The sequence below is a fragment of the Petromyzon marinus genome, chromosome 50, assembly GCF_048934315.1.
Source record: "Petromyzon marinus isolate PM22_M1 ecotype Great Lakes invasive population chromosome 50, UKy_Petmar_22M1.pri1.0, whole genome shotgun sequence".
In the NCBI taxonomy this organism is placed as follows: Eukaryota; Metazoa; Chordata; class Hyperoartia; order Petromyzontiformes; family Petromyzontidae; genus Petromyzon; species Petromyzon marinus.
Window position 1 is genome coordinate 10,675,089 of NC_133716.1, and position 15,709 is coordinate 10,690,797.

At 48.3% G+C, this 15,709-nt stretch overlaps 1 protein-coding gene across 13 annotated transcripts in view; it reads right to left on the reverse strand.

The window, feature by feature from the left end:
- Positions 1-15,709, reverse strand: part of LOC116953091 (guanine nucleotide exchange factor VAV2-like) — a 232,420-nt gene that overhangs the window by 12,785 nt on the left and 203,926 nt on the right. For 12 of the 13 annotated variants that reach the window (XM_032972920.2, XM_076074863.1, XM_032972932.2 and 9 more), the window contains 9 exons: positions 15,089-15,181; positions 13,909-14,030; positions 13,135-13,271; positions 10,236-10,295; positions 9,356-9,397; positions 7,717-7,766; positions 3,326-3,442; positions 2,283-2,370; positions 948-1,077 (listed from right to left, as the gene is read on the reverse strand). In XM_032972920.2, the coding sequence (XP_032828811.1) occupies positions 948-1,077; positions 2,283-2,370; positions 3,326-3,442; positions 7,717-7,766; positions 9,356-9,397; positions 10,236-10,295; positions 13,135-13,271; positions 13,909-14,030; positions 15,089-15,181 (839 nt within the window). The remainder of the gene's footprint in view (positions 1-947; positions 1,078-2,282; positions 2,371-3,325; positions 3,443-7,716; positions 7,767-9,355; positions 9,398-10,235; positions 10,296-13,134; positions 13,272-13,908; positions 14,031-15,088; positions 15,182-15,709) is intronic. The other variant, XM_032972925.2, reaches the window with a different exon arrangement.

Genomic DNA, 15,709 nt, shown 5'->3' on the forward strand with positions numbered 1-15,709 from the left:
TACCTGGTGTGGTGTATAGTAAACATCGCCACTTGTCTGCCAGATGTTACTGAAAAGAGTGCTCCTCGCTACCAATGGGGTTCCCCGTTTGAAACAAAGAAAATATTTTATAGAGGTTTGTTAAGCACCGTTATGGACTTTTAATATATTTCTTGCCCCCTTCACCACTGGATAAAGGCCTCGCCACGCAGTGTCAGTCGTGGGGAGTTGTCTTGGCCACAGCTCACCACGCTTGACAATGCTGGGTGGTGAAATGATGATGATGCCCAGGACCAGCTCAGAAATCACTCGCCACTGACGTCCGCCATGGCCAGGAATCAAATCCAGGTTTTAAAGCGCTAAGTGGACCACTGCGCTACCATTCCACCCCTATGGAGCATCAGGTTAATACAGCAGGCATTAGCAAATGCGATTGTTCGCGGTTGTGCTGTGTAGCTTTGCGGTGTGCCTCCGGGTTGTGCCGCGCGTCGTTCGGCACACCGTCAGACAATTCACTCCGTGTGTTTGGGAGCTTCTACAGGAAATGAACGAGGCAACTCACTTGCTGAGCTAGAATTTGTGGCCAGGTCGCTTCTGAAACAATACGCGAATAGCTCAATGGCCTTTACTGGTAAAGATCAAGAAAAATATTTAAGTTTAATCTTTGTTTACATTTTCTGCACTTTCATTCTTATCGTGTTTTTGTATTGTTGTGTGTCGTAACGTTCTGACCCCGTGCCCCTACTGTTAATCTGTGAAGAGCTTTACTGCTCATCGGATTCCTCCAGTATAAATGCCGACTATGATTCTCATACTCCTGGCGACTGCCGCTGAAAACTGGCTGCCAAGTTCACTTCCCCGAAGAAGCTCCCGGCACGTCGGCGGCGAAACGTCGGGACATCGTGCCGGACAACAGGCTTGGACGAGACAGCGGCTCCCGGGGCGACGGCGGTGGCTCGCCGGCTCACCGCTGTTGGCGGAGTTCCCGCGAGTCACGGCGCGCGACGGCTCCCGCTCGTTGAAGGGGTGCTGCAGCGTCGTGTCGAGGGCACGGAAGCCCTCCTTGAGCGAGTGCGACTGGTAGTACTCGATCAGCTCCTGCGCCACACACGAAGGTCGACCGCCCACCGCCACACGTAGCTTTTGACCGACTGCCTTTTTAGCCTCGGTGCGCCGGTGTGTGTTTTTTTTATTTCTCCCACCACTCGAGGTACTCATTCGAGGCCGAGTTTACTTATTGGAGGCTCAGGACCGGTTTAGATATCGATCGTCGCTGTGTGCCAGGAATCAAACTCAAGTGGCTGTCTTCACGGCACTGTGCGTGAACCACTGCAGCTCCAGCCGTAGTCCACCCCATGTGTTATTTTTTTTACTTTTTGAATTGCTTGCTCATCGTGTTTTTCGCTTAACTCCGACTACAGGCGCGCACTTACAAGCGCACTCCGGTAGGTGGCGGTGAGGAGCCAGCCAGCCTTCTATTGCCACAGCAGGCAGTGTGATCTTTTTAAGCTCAGGAGTCGGCAAGCAAAATAAGAAGTGCCATTGTTTTCTTCCGAATTCGGTATAAAGAAAATTAACTCAATATTTCAAGAGCCGCCAATGCACGTGGTGAATATGAGACGGTGAGGCCTTATTAATAATTAACGTCACATAGCCAGTCCAGAGCCAGCCGCATGCGGCTCTGGAGCTGCCGGTTGCCGACCCCTGGCGTAGCTAATGGGAGTGGTGATTCGCCTACTCATTCACACCGGCCAGATTAAATGTCTCCATTTCCAGTGTCAATGCTTCATTGCATGCTCATTGGGCACGAGTAACCACCGGTAGTGGGCTTTGCCCTCTGTCTATCAGCTCCAGTGTCATCCAGCAGTTGATTGACAAAAACGGACAGTACATGTACGTGTTGTAACAATAATAATATGGAAATACAGCATTGATGAACAAATAATGACACTGACGTTTCAAATGAATAATGGTGACCACTTTAAATGTCGTTGTACTGCTGACAATGACAATAAAGGATCTATCTATCTAATAACCCGGCATGCTTGGAATGCGGGGCCAACATTAGTCCAGCGTTTGGAACCACATGTCAACGTTGGCCCACGACTGGCATGTAAAAAAGAGCTTTATAGATCATTGGATTCCTCCAGCATAAATAAATATTCTGATTGGGAACATAAATATTCTGATGTTGTAGCTGTGGACCCGGCGAGGATAATGAGTGCACATATCGCCGAATGAAACGGCTGTAAGCTTGGCATGTAACACTGGGTTTTACCTGCTCCATAATGAATGCTACTCACCACGAGGCCCCGGAATCTCCTGTGCTCAGTGATGTGGTGCCACCCGTCCTTAATGATGATTTTGATATGCTTCACTTCGTTGTTAAAGCTGTTTTAGAAACGAAAGCAAGCGTTATTTTTGGGTAAACAACAACGTATGTTCAAGCTCCCTTTCCTCCCCTTGTCATCCATCCAACTTGTAAGCCTATTGGTGAAAAGTAATTCCTGTGAAATGTGGCATGGCCCAACCTATTAGGAAATGCTCTTGAAGACGTAGGCAAGTGTGACCCACATTTGGAGTGTTCCACCTCATTTGGAGCGGTTGGAACCCCTTCACGTTGGATCTACCAATCCTGCCATCACTTTCTGACCATCATTCCCCGTTAAATAAGGTATCTATGCATGTTGAACTTCTTTTTCGCACAGTGAATAGCCAATCGTGCTAATCGGAGGTACGGGAGAAGGAAAAAAAAATTAAACACCCAAAGTTCTGCATGGAAGCTTCTACAAAACCTTATTTCAATCGAGCTACCAGTGGCATGTCATGAGATGGTGTTTGCATTCAGAACTCTTACAGGTCGAAGCGCGAATTCAGTTCCTGAAGAAGCTCCCGGCAAGTGGAGCAAAATGTCGGGACGTCGTGCCGATTGGCGCAGCGCAACAAATCCCAAAACGCGTCAGAGAGCCGCACAGCAAAACCGCGAACACCCGGGACGGTGGCGGAGCAACTCCACGTCGCTCAACCCGTGGCCACGACAAAAACCGAAGTCAAATAAAATCACGAATCAAGCCACTACATTTTGTCTCGATTGTTGCACACGATGAAGGTGCCGTTGTTCAAAACAAAATTGACTACGACGGGTCCTGGAGCCGCCCACATTGGATCCCCCCCCCCCCCCCCCCCGCCAAAAGTGTTTATCCGTCGGCGTCGCGTGACGCATTTCGCTGCGGAACGCGCATAACGAGGGACGCCCGTTCAAACGGCGCTAATCAACGTGATCGTGTTGCGGGAGTGGTGGGGGGTGGGGGGGTAGGCTCTTTTCCACGGTTTCGGCGCGACGCACCATATGCTGATGGCGTACTCGCCGGGCCCGTCGGGCCGCTCGCGGATCAGGTAGGTGCCGTTGCTCCGCTTCCTCAGCTGCTGGTTGGCCTGCTCGCGGTCCATGGTGCCCACGAACCTGGGAGCGTGAGAAGCGCATCGCTGTCATGCTACACACAAAGCGCTTGGTGCAAATGAACCACGGAACCACGCTGATCTCGTCAAGGAACTCGAACCATCATCACGCGAACTCCGGTCATCGTCGCAGCAGCGGCTTTTGGCTGGCCATCGAACAAAGACGGGCAACCGCATCGCGCGCTTTCTGCGGCCGTCTGGAACGCTCTTCCTTCTGATATTAGGAACCCACTGGAGCTGTGCACTTTTAAATAATCTAGAGTGATGAACTAATTTCTTTAAAACTTCTTTTTGTGTTTTTGGTTTGTTGTCCTTCCCCGCACCTCCGATTAGCGCGGTTGGCTAAGTACGGTTCAAAAGAAGTTCAACTTGCATACGTAACAGAATATTGGGACAAGTGCTGTTGGTATTCGCGTCATTCTTACAGCGCAGGGCTATCACTAAGGAAGGTGCCGTGATGCACAGCTACGGTCTACAGTAGTTGTCACAGAAGGGGGGCGGCTGCTGCTGTGTGTAAACGCCAACTGAATGTTTTTGCGGGTCACATTATAAGTTTGGAAAATTTGGACAGACTCAAGCACGCAATGGCCTACTCTTTCTCGAATGGCATCGCGGGATCTTCGACATCCACTCAACTGGAAAAAAAACATAATTCGAAACCAACCAGGAACCCCTCCTTACAAAAAGAGACTTGCGCTTCAGCGAGGCTTTTCTGGGTAAATAAATGTTTTAATAATAACAATAACAACCGATACTCAGGTCCTATTCACATGCCTTGCCAATGGCTCTCAGAATATTCCATCCTCAGCAGTCGTTGTACGTTGGTTTATATTTTCAAACAGAGGGGGTAACCCTAGAGACGACGTCATTTTACAAGGAGACAGAAGACAAAAGCCTTGGTGCAGTGACCCATTCGTGACGCTAATATAGTCAAGGATAGTTTACAAACTGAATATGCGAAGACAAAAGCTGATATAAAAAGACAAAAATCCCCCGTGTAGCCTTAGCAGACTTTTGGGGCAAGTGCTGTTAGCGAGCACCTATGAAGGCCGGGATGGCACACGAGGGGGTAGGTGACCAGCAATATTCCCGGCTGTCTTTGTCTCCCCAGCGGCGATGTTTACTCCACACCGCTACACTAGGTACTCATTTGAGGCTGAGTTGACCCAGGGGAGGCCCAGGACCGGTTCAGATAATCGTCACCGGTGTTGGCCATGAGCAGGAAACGAACTTGGGTCGCCGGGTTCGTAGCGCAGCGCGCTAACTGCTTCACCACCACTCCCCACACACACACAGATATAATTGATGCATATAACATATATTTACATATTTAGAAGACAGAGTAAATGCATGAAAGGTGACAGATAGAAGACGAGCCGAGAAAACGTGTAGAGAATCAGTAAATTGTGTAAAAAGAAGAATGGATATTTTATGCTGTAGGGGAGTGGAATTTCAGTGGTTCATGCACTGCGCTATTAACCCAGCTACCCGAGTTTCATCGCCCTCTGGGACTAACGTCAGCGGAGAGTGAAATATGAACTGGTTAACCGACTACCCCTTTGGTAAGCTACAATGACCGGCGTGGTGAAGTAAGGTCAAACGGCGCAGCCTCACCGGCGCGTCGTGTCCGGGACCTCTCATACAAAACAACGTGGGGATTTATGCAACGCAGAAATGCAACCACATCTGAAGACGCCCAGTCATTGGCAGAGGATAAAAGGACGTTCTTGAGCTTGGATTTTAACAGGGGCAGGGGATGGGAATAGGTTTAATCCTTTCTGGCAATAAAACACTTGGTCCACAGGTCGAACACTGTTTGTGACGAAGAAAGCTGTCTCTGGTGTGGACAAATCAGTTTCAAAGGCGATGCATAAACGACCAGAGCATGTTTTTTGTTTGCATGTTCACCACAAGTACAGTGAGGGAAAAAAGTATTTGATCCCCTGTTGATTTTGTACGTTTGCCCACTGACAAAGAAATGATGAGTCTATATTTTTTATGGTAGGTTTATTTGAACAGTGAGAGACAGAATAATAACAAAAAAATCCAGAAAAACGCACGTCAAAATTGTTATAAATTGATTTGCATTATAATGAGGGAAATAAGTATTTGACTCCTCTGCAAAACATGACTTAGTACTCGGTGGCAAAACTCTTGTTGGCAATCACAGAGGTCAGACGTTTCTTGAAGTTGGCCACCAGGTTTGCACACATCTCAGGAGGGATTTTGTCCCACTCCTCTTTGCAGATCTTCTACAAGTCATTAAGGTTTCGAGGATAACATTTAGCAACTCGAACCTTCGGCTCCCACTACATATTTTCTATGGGATTAAGGTCTGGAGACTGGCTAGGCCACTCCAGGACCTTAATGTGCTTCTTCTTGAGCCACTCCTTTGTTGCCTTGGCCGTGTGTTTTGGGTCATTGTCATGCTGGAATACCCATCCACGACCCATTTTCAATGCCCTGGCTGAGGGAAGGAGGTTCTCACCCTAGATTTGACGGTACATGGCCCCGTCCATCGTCCCTTTGATGCGGTGAAGTTGTCCTGTCCCCTTAGCAGAAATACACCCCCAAAGCATAATGTTTCCACCTCCATGTTTGACGGTGGGGATGGTGTTCTTGGGGTCATAGGCAGCATTCCTCCTCCTCCAAACACGGCGAGTTGAGTTGATGCCAAAGAGCTCTATTTTGGTCTCATCTGACCACAACACTTTCACCCAGTTGTCCTCTGAATCATTCAGATGTTCATTGGCAAACTTCAGACGGGCATGTATATGTGCTTTCTTGAGCAGGGGGACCTTGCGGGCGCTGCAGGATTTCAGTCCTTCACGGTGTAGTGTGTTACCAATTGTTTTCTTGGTGACTATGGTCCCAGCTGCCTTGAGATCATTGACAAGATCCTCTCGTGTAGTTCTGGGCTGATTCCTCACCGTTCGCATGATCATTGCAACTCCACGAGGTGAGATCTTGCATAGAGCCCCAGGCCGACGGAGATTGACAGTTCTTTTGTGTTTCTTCCATTTGCGAATAATCGCGCAAACTGTTGTCACCTTCTCACAAAGCTGCTTGGCAATGGTCTTGTAGCCCATTCCAACCTTGTGTAGGTCTACAATCTTGTCCCTGACATCCTTGGAGAGCTCTTTGGTCTTGGCCATGGTGGAGAGTTTGGAATCTGATTGATTGCTTCTGTAAACAGGTGCCTTTTATACAGGTAACAAGCTGAGATTAGGAGCACTCCCTTTAAGAGTGTGCTCCTAATCTAAGCTCGTTACCTGTATAAAAGACACCTGGGAGCCAGACATCTTTCTGATTGAGAGGGGGTCAAATACTTATTTCCCTCATAAAAATGCAAATGAAGTTATAACATTTTTGACATGCGTTTTTTTGGATTTTGTTGTTGTTATTCTGTCTCTCACTGTTCAAATAAACCTACCATTAAAATTATAGACTGATCATTTCTTTGTCAGTGGGCAAATGTACAAAATCACACTGTACATGTGGTTAATGCAAGGCATGATTTCTTCCAAAAGCTTTCAGTTTGGCGCTTTAACATCTTAACACAACTGTTTTATCGCCAGAAAGGGTAAAACCTATTCCTATATTTTGATCCTGGCCAGAGAGGTCCCATGATGGGGCAGGGGGAGTCTACCCCCCCCGCCACTGTGTTAGTTAAACTTGATTTGTGCCCCACTGTGTTAGTTAAACTTGACTTGCCCCCCACTGTGCTAATAAACTTGACTTGTGCCCCCCACTGTGTTAGTTAAACTTGACTTGTGCCCCCCACTGTGTTAGTTAAACTTGACTTGTTCCCCCCACTGTGTTAGTTAAACTTGACTTGCCCCCCACAATGTGTTAGTTAAACTTGACTTGCCCCGCCCCTCCTCCTTCCCTCTCCATCGAAGCCTTTTCGCGTTTTCACTTGCGGCCCCCCACCTGGGTGGGGTGGACGGCCCGAATGTCACCCCCCCCCAACCCTTCGTGAAGCCCCTTGCACGCTGGTCTTGGGGTTTTTGCTCTCGGAGTCCCTGTCCCCCCCCCACCTCCACCCCCCCCCCCCCCCGTATTGTGACCGGTGCTTAGTACTGGGCTGGCGTTGAGTCGCAATGAAAGGAATAAATAAATAAATAAACAAAGGCAGGGGCGGGGAGTCGAGAGCACGGATGGCTGGGGGGTGGGGGGAGTTCCAGACTCCGCCGACGGCACCTGGGAAGAATGTGTGACCTCATGGCGACGGCCGTGGTATTGGTATGATTCGTTTTAAGCGATGCAAGCACATACCAGGCAAAGTAATGAAACTCGCTTTTCGAAGGTTCCGTCGGTCGGTTTACCTGCAACACAAACACACAACAGTACTCAGCGTGCAAGCATTTACTTGCTTGACTCAATGGTTAACGAGCTCTTGGCTTCATGCAGCCACATAGTGAGGTATCACATGACTGTACTGGTGCTGTTGTATACTTGCCTTTGCCAAATTGTTATTTTAAATGTGATGTCCATGTTTAATGTCATAGTTCCTTGTAGACATGAATACGTGAATTCATTGCGTTCAGAGAGTTGAAAACCCAGAAGGGAAACACCCAATAAGCATTATCCTGAGAAAATGGAAAAACAAGCAGGCTTTGATAATGTGGGCATCTTAAGAATCACCATCGTTGATTTTGCTTCCCAAGAATTAACCCAACCCATACAGTGGAGGGGGACCGGGAGAAAGATCAATGGCAGGCCGCAGCAAAAAGGACAACACCCTTATTTAGATGGGATTAGTGGCCCAGCATCTGTTTGGGAGTAGAAATACTCAGCCGTCTCCAGAGGGACTCGGCAAACCAGCCCCAACAGCAGAGGGCACAACCACAGTCGAGAACACCCAGAGAGGAAGGGAGGAAGTCGGGGCGCAGAGTTCATGACATCAGGCACCACCACCGGGATGTCTGCAGAGCCAATGAGCAGGGTTGAACACAAAGGCTCAACCGCTGGATGCTCGAGGGGTGTCAAGTAGTAGGAGGAGCTTTGGGCTTTGATGCGACTTGGGGAATTAATTAAACGAGGTAGAAATTCCTATATAAACAACGTACAGAACCTCACAAATCAGGCTCCGGGGTAGCCCTCGCAACTGGCTAAATACATTTGAGCGTTGCAGAGGCAAAGGCTCCTAGAAGCTAAAGGGATGAGTTCTTGCTAAGGGAGACGCCAAGTGTCTCTGAAAGTAGCCAAGTTTTTTGTTTTATATTTTTCATTCACATTTTGAGTCACTTGAAGAGTCAAGGACTTCGCAAAGTTTGTGTGATGATACATCACGTGGTCGAGGAAACGTGTTGATAAAGAATCTCCGGTGGCCTTATACTGCTCTCCCTCATGCAGGGATTCTGAGTATCCTGCTGTTGCTGTGCCAAGGGATCTTCTATATAATACTGCACCAAGCTAAGAGGTGTCAGAGAATTGTTGACAAACGTTTGTTGCGGCATAAATGCAACCTCCCTAAGTGGAGACCTGAGTTACACGCCAATTTTGAGTGTGCAAGGAAATATTGTCCAAGCGATTAGGGGGGAAAAGCTATATTGTTGTCTCGTCCACCTGACTTGACATTGTAAGAGGTGTGAAGAGGCTGGAGGTGTGTCAGAATTGTCACGTGCAGTCTCCGCCAGGAACTGCAGCTGCCTGCACGCCGCTGACCTCCGGGCATGAGCAACAATGGGTGCTTGCAAACCAAGCCACTCCAAAAGCCAGTGTTCCAGCTGTAAATCTAGCCAATGCGCAGATAACCCGCGAACGTGTGGCAGAGCAGCTGATGGCTAAATGGGCCGTAGCGCACTCCGGCTGTGGATTGAGCCTAACATTCAGCACATCCTTGTGGGACTCAAAAGTATTTTTCGGGGAGAGAGAAGACAGAAGATGGGACATTAGCTTTACTTTCACTCACCATTTTAACTGTACCTTGTACAGGTTGCAGGCCAAGCTTTGTCTGGGAGAATTGAAGAATCTCAGCTTACACGCATTACACATCATAACAAACGAATTGTGTATTGTCGCGTTACCATGAGATGTTAGCCTTGTTGATTTTTTTTATCACATGATCTTGAGATTTGATCATTGATGCTTTTCTAACCATTTAGTACGAAGTGATGAGTACGTATATTTGCATGTGTACTGCAGTTCTACTCTGGAAAGTATTTTTGGATGTCAATGTAAGTTGATATTAAAGTTGTTTAGATCAAAAGAGGGTTGTGAATGCTTCTTTCCGAACTTATGCATCGTATTTCTCAATTTTGAGAACTGTATCCTGCGGTGAGATCTGAATTCTGAGACCTGGCATAATTGCCACTAATTTATCAAGTCAAAATCAGTAAATGTTGAAAGCGAGAATCATTGATATTATCACGATTGATAATACATACCGCTATACAACGTGAAAACCAATAATAACGCCTGATTTATGCGATAATATATTAATTAATTGCTTAAATTTACGTTATTGGAATAACTATTCTGTATGATAATCGTATGCATAGTTGTAATTAATATGCATACTAATCGATCATTCATTTTAATTAATAATTAATCAGTAATAATACGTAATTATATCTATTTAAATAATTGATGATTGAAGTAACATTTACACAATTAACATGAATAATTTTTTATTCTTTAATTTTAAAAATATATATACAAACACTGCACGTTGAATGGAATCCGTGAGCAACCTTGGACAATCCGTGAAACTGCTGGACACGTGTGAAAAAGAGCTTAATAGCTCATCAGATTCCTCCAATCTTAAACAAAGTTTCTGATTCTGAACTCACCACCGGCTTCACAAAGTCCCGGGGGAAGAAGCCGACTTGATGGGACATGAGTGACCGCCCCTGCACAGCACACAGCAGGGGCCCAGCACACCAAAGAAGATCAATACAAAGGAGGCATTAAATAATCCATGCGTTTGCTTGTTAGCCAGTGCTTCCTCATCTTATCTTAATGAGATTCATATAAAGCGCCTTGGTAAAGGCCATGGTAAAGCCGCTTTATATGCAGATGCCTGGTAAAGGCTCTTTACAGCAATTATAAAAAAAAATGTAAATTGCACGTAGCATGATACTCATTTTAAAAAGCATGTGGGTTATTGTAAATGTTGTGGTTTTGATGCAGTAAAACAAGAGGGATTGATAAGGAGGGGTTTTGGCTGGTCGTAGTTGGGGGGGGTGACAGACAGCTGGGGGGCTGAACGTAATCAGGCATCACATACACTTCCTCTCATGCCATCATGTCGCCTCTGGCCTGTGTTAGTCTACCCCTCTTCCCCCTGCTAAAAAAAAACTAAACAAATAAAAATCTAGTCGCGTGCAGAAAGGAAACCAGAGCATCTGGAGAAAACCCAGACGGACGAAGGGCTATCCGCTTTAAAAGTTCTGCTCAGACAGATTAGGATAAGGCATTGCTAGACCCGTATCTATTGGCCACTTTGCAGTGTGAACCTAAAACACCTGTAGTATTTCCGAGGCAATCTCCTGTACAAGTACGAACCAGGCTCATGCCTGCTTAGCCGCCGAGGTTTGATGAGACTCTTCACGTTCATGCTAATGTGGCCATATGTAAAAGTGAAACCCACTTAATCGACCTTCAAACGACTAAGTGCATCGCCAATCAAGATTTGAACTTGCAACTTTCCGACACACGTACACGATAAACTTTCAAAAGTGAAATGCGTTAATCGGTGATAGTGGTGCACAAGCATAAATAACAAAAAAGACAAAACATTCTTCAATAACTCTATGGCCTTAAAAGCAAAAGTGTATAATAGGTGACGTTTCTGGTCTCACGTCTCTGGCCTCTCCATTTTCGTTCTATAAATAAGGGCAATTGCCTGTGAACGTGACCTATAATAGTTCTCCTTTTGGGGGGGTTGGGGTAAGTGTTATTTACAAATGTGTTGAGTATTTTTGTTGTTGAAAGGCTGTACACTTCCAAAGTTTGCCGTCACTGTTTATTTGGCCAGCTTCTAAACACAGCACTGACTGGGTGGGACAGAGGTTTGAGCGCTGAGTTTGCACCACTGAGATCCTGCCTTCGAATCCAGGCAGGTGCCTGCGGTTAAAACCATATTCCAAAGGCCAGCAGAGGCAGTCTGATATCACCAATGTCTGTGCAAAAAAGACCAATCGCATTAAATTTATTTCGGCACTTCATTTGGCTAAATTCCAGCTCTGAAAAGAAAAATAAATTAAACATCGGTTTGACTGCAAGCGACAAACATTACTCTCCGTAGGGAAAGGCGGGAAAGTGCTGCCCCCGTACTGTGTGGACCAGAAATCACTTCAGGAGATCTCAGAAGTAGTTTTGTGATGTCCGCTTCTGTGGGCCGTTCTATACCATGGGGGAGGGCGGTAGGGGAGGGCAGTGGGGAGTTGTAGCTCTGCGAAGGCTCAGAATGGATACTTCGTGACGTTACACTGACTGCAAAATTGGAATGGAAGTGGGATTAAATTATATAAACAAAAAGGGTAAAAGATTTGAGATTCAGACCGTATTCATTTCGCACCTCCGATTAGCACGGTTGGCTGCGCACGTTGTGAAAGAAGTTCAACATACATTTCGGCAGCAGGAAGGAGTAAAAGGGGCTGTTAGGCTCGATATCATGGGAGTCCCATGGCAGTGCTAAGCTTTGGTTTCCCTCATGCCTGGGATAGCTCTCATCTTTACTCCCGTCATCCTGCACGCCTGCAGGATTATAACAGGGTGCCCCTGAGCTCAGCATCTCCTCCATACGCATACCGAGTCTGACAGCACGAGCATCTGGCGCTGAAATAAAACTTTAACACCACGCAGAGCAGCTCTGTGTGAATTTCCAAGGCAAATCACAGTGGAGCGTCTGACATCGTGAGGCATAGTTGAGCAAAGGAACTGAATATCGAAACAGTGGTCCCCGGTAAATATAAGAGCTCCGGGTCCCCATCAAACTTAATCCGGCTTTGCCAGTCATGCCACTGGGTTCGCAGTGCAGTGCGCTAACCACTATGCCATCACGAATGTGCATACACACACACACGAACACACTAACACTCGTGTGCACGCACACACACACAAAGACAGCCAGCCAAAGATCCCTCACGTATATCCTACACAGGCTTTTGTTGGAGAGCATCTATGAAGGCTGGCACGGCTCACGAGACGTTGGTGTGGCCAGCGCTATGCCTGACCGCCTTTGTCTCCCTAGTGGTGATGTTTATGCACCACCCTAGGTACTAATTTAGGGCTGAGTCAGCCTGGGGGGAGGCCAAGCACACCTGATGTTAGCCATGAACGCGTGGAGGAGCGCTGCCGAAGTGGTTTATGCAAAACTGGTGACCAGAGGTCGATTTCTGGCCACACAAGTACAAGCTTGTGTGGCGAGAAATCAGAATGTTGGGGCAAGTGCGGTTAGCGAGCACCTATGTTAGTCAGGACCCCACACGTGGGGATGGGTGGCCAGCACCATGTCCCAGCCGCCTTTGTTTCCCCAGTGGCAATGTTTTTTCACATCGCACCAGGCACTCATTTGAGGCTGAGTCAACCTAGGGGAGGCCCAGGACCGGTTCTGCAACTGGTTTGTGGCCGTGAGCGGGAATCGAACCCAGGTCGCCGGGTTCGCAGTGCAGCGCGCTAACCACCGCTCCCCAACGCACACACGCCCCACCCCACGCACGCACGCACGCACTCAAGTGCCCTCACCTCCCACCAGGCGGACTCGGGCTCTGCTCGCGTGAGCTCCACCATCTCGCCGCAGGACAGCATCAGCGTGGGCTGCAGCTTGAGGGGCGGCAGCGGCGCGCCCTGGTAGGCCTGCGCGGCCTGCACGTGGGGCAGCCCTGCGGCGGGCCACGGCGGAGAGCAATGGCCGTGGAGTGCGTACGCGGATCCAGAGTTGCGTACGCAAGTGGGCAAGGAAAGAGGACCACAGCACAGCGCAAGTGAGAATGTGCACCTCCGACCAGCACGGTTGGCTACGTGCGGTGCGAAAGAAGTTCAACATGCATACACACAGAATTGAAAATATGCTGCGAGGCACAAGATTTGTTTTTATTTTACCAGGTAAGGCCCTCTGAGCTATATGGCTCTTTTTCAGAAGTAACCTTGCCACAAACGATTGCTCAGCGAAGTGGCTCATCATTTGGAAATGTATAGCAACTAAATATTCTGAACGTATGATGATTCTAAGTGTGGAGGGAAAAAACGGAGAACCCGGAGAAAAATCCAGGTGACCACGGGGAGAGAGACACGCAAACTCCAAATATACAGCAGGCGTCAGTCGGGATCGAACCCACGACCTCCTGTATACCAGGTGAGGTAATTAACATCTCTCCAACGTGACACCCCAAGTGTTACTACGACTGCTGCCACCAAGCCAACCCAACGCTCAGTTATAGCGGTGACACTAGACAGATGGACAGATAGGCCACACAATACAAGGGGCACCGTATGAATGAGCTCGTGGACGAGGCATACCTGAAGGGATCTGTCCGGGACTGGGAGGCAGGGGCCTCTGACACTGCATGATCTTGTCCAGGCATTCCTTGTGTGCCTCCGCGCCACACTTCTGACACTGGTAGCCTTGGTAAAACAGTCCCCTGTGCAGGAGAAACACGGAAATGGCATTATCAAGGAGGTAACTCACGGCGCTTTGTCGTCTAAATCATCTGGCTGTTTCGTGCACGTGAACATCATTTTGTCAACCCACTGCCGGATGAGGGTCTCTCCACGCAGCGTAGGGAGTCATTTGGCCATACATCACCACGCTGGTCAGTGCTGGTTAGTGAAGGTGAGGAGCACAAGACGTTGGATTAGTACAACAATGGATCGAAGCTACACTGCTCTCTGCTGACAAGAGCAGTCTATAACACCGATTCTATGCATGGTGGTCACCAATCCAATACTGGACACATTCCAGGCGAGTTGGTCATTGGCAAGGCGGTAAAACTATACATTGTTAAATCGAATCACGATACCAAATTGTAACAATTTAACTGCACCTCCGATTAGCACGGTCGGCTTCGTACGATGGGAAAGAAGTTCAACATACATACATACTTTGGGGAGGTGGGAGGAGGTGGGCGACTCATCGGAAAACCTACCAGCTGCTTATCTACAAAATATGAGCTTTTTTATATTTAGAATGGTGGTGCTGCACCTGAAAGTCGCGCAACACGTGTGAATGTGAGTGTGGTTCAAGCCTTGAAGTAAAGGGAACAGTTAAAGGTGCAGCCCTGCAATTCCTTGCGTGCACCACTGCCGGCAGAAGGGCCTCTGCTCGAGGGAGCTCTGGAGACCCTCTCTAGAGGGTATTTTTGGCCAACAATTCCAAAGTTGGCCAGACACGTTGGTAGAGGTGGGAGTACCCACACTTTACACCACCACAAGCCACCGACGCACCGACCAACCACTTGCGGCGTAACAATTTATACTGCCGGGTGGACAGAACCGGAGGCGTTCAATGATAAACTTGCACAATCGTTTCAACTGCCGTGGCCAACCGGCGAGCTCTGGGATTGCAAGCCCAGTGCGCTGACCGTTACACTCCTCCGCTGTATCCCCCCCCCCCCCAATCCCATTTAAGCATCGCCGTGGTTCCTGCAGACCACGAAGACTTCGCGACGCCGCGATCGCCTCACACGGACGGCCCACGCACTTCAGCAGCATGTGGCACACGTGGCACTCGGTTGCCCTCTCGAACGTGTGCATCTGGAACTCGTGCTGGTAGCCGCCAGGACGCAGGTTCGACCTGCCATTACGAACGGACAAAAAAAAAGATGATCACAAAACGCACAAATTGTCGACCCCAGAAATCGTTGCGGACAAATCTTTCCCCCCCCCCACACTCCCCACCGCCTGCTCGGATAAAAAATGGGGGTGGCACTCACCTCCCATGGGCAGCGCCCAGGGTCTGCTAACACAAGATGCTCTCAAGATTTCTCATAAATCCAGCAGGGTCCTCGTGTAGTACGATCGTAAATGCCAGAAGAGGTTACGGATGACAAGTCGAAGTAAATGCGAGCTGTCCTCGTGAGATCGCAACATTCGCTCCCCATAAGGTAGCTGTTGCCTAGGGATTGCATCAACACTCCAACTGCACCAGCCAATCATCTGCCAGAAAGACAACCCCCACGCAACAAGGCCTACACGAAGTCACTCGCGTAACATGGCCGGCAGGTCATCGCTCCGTGCGCTTCAGACCGGTGTGTTGATAAGGTAAATACATGGGGAGCTAAAAGTCGAGTGAGTTTAAGTTGCGAGAACAAGACAGAGCCAG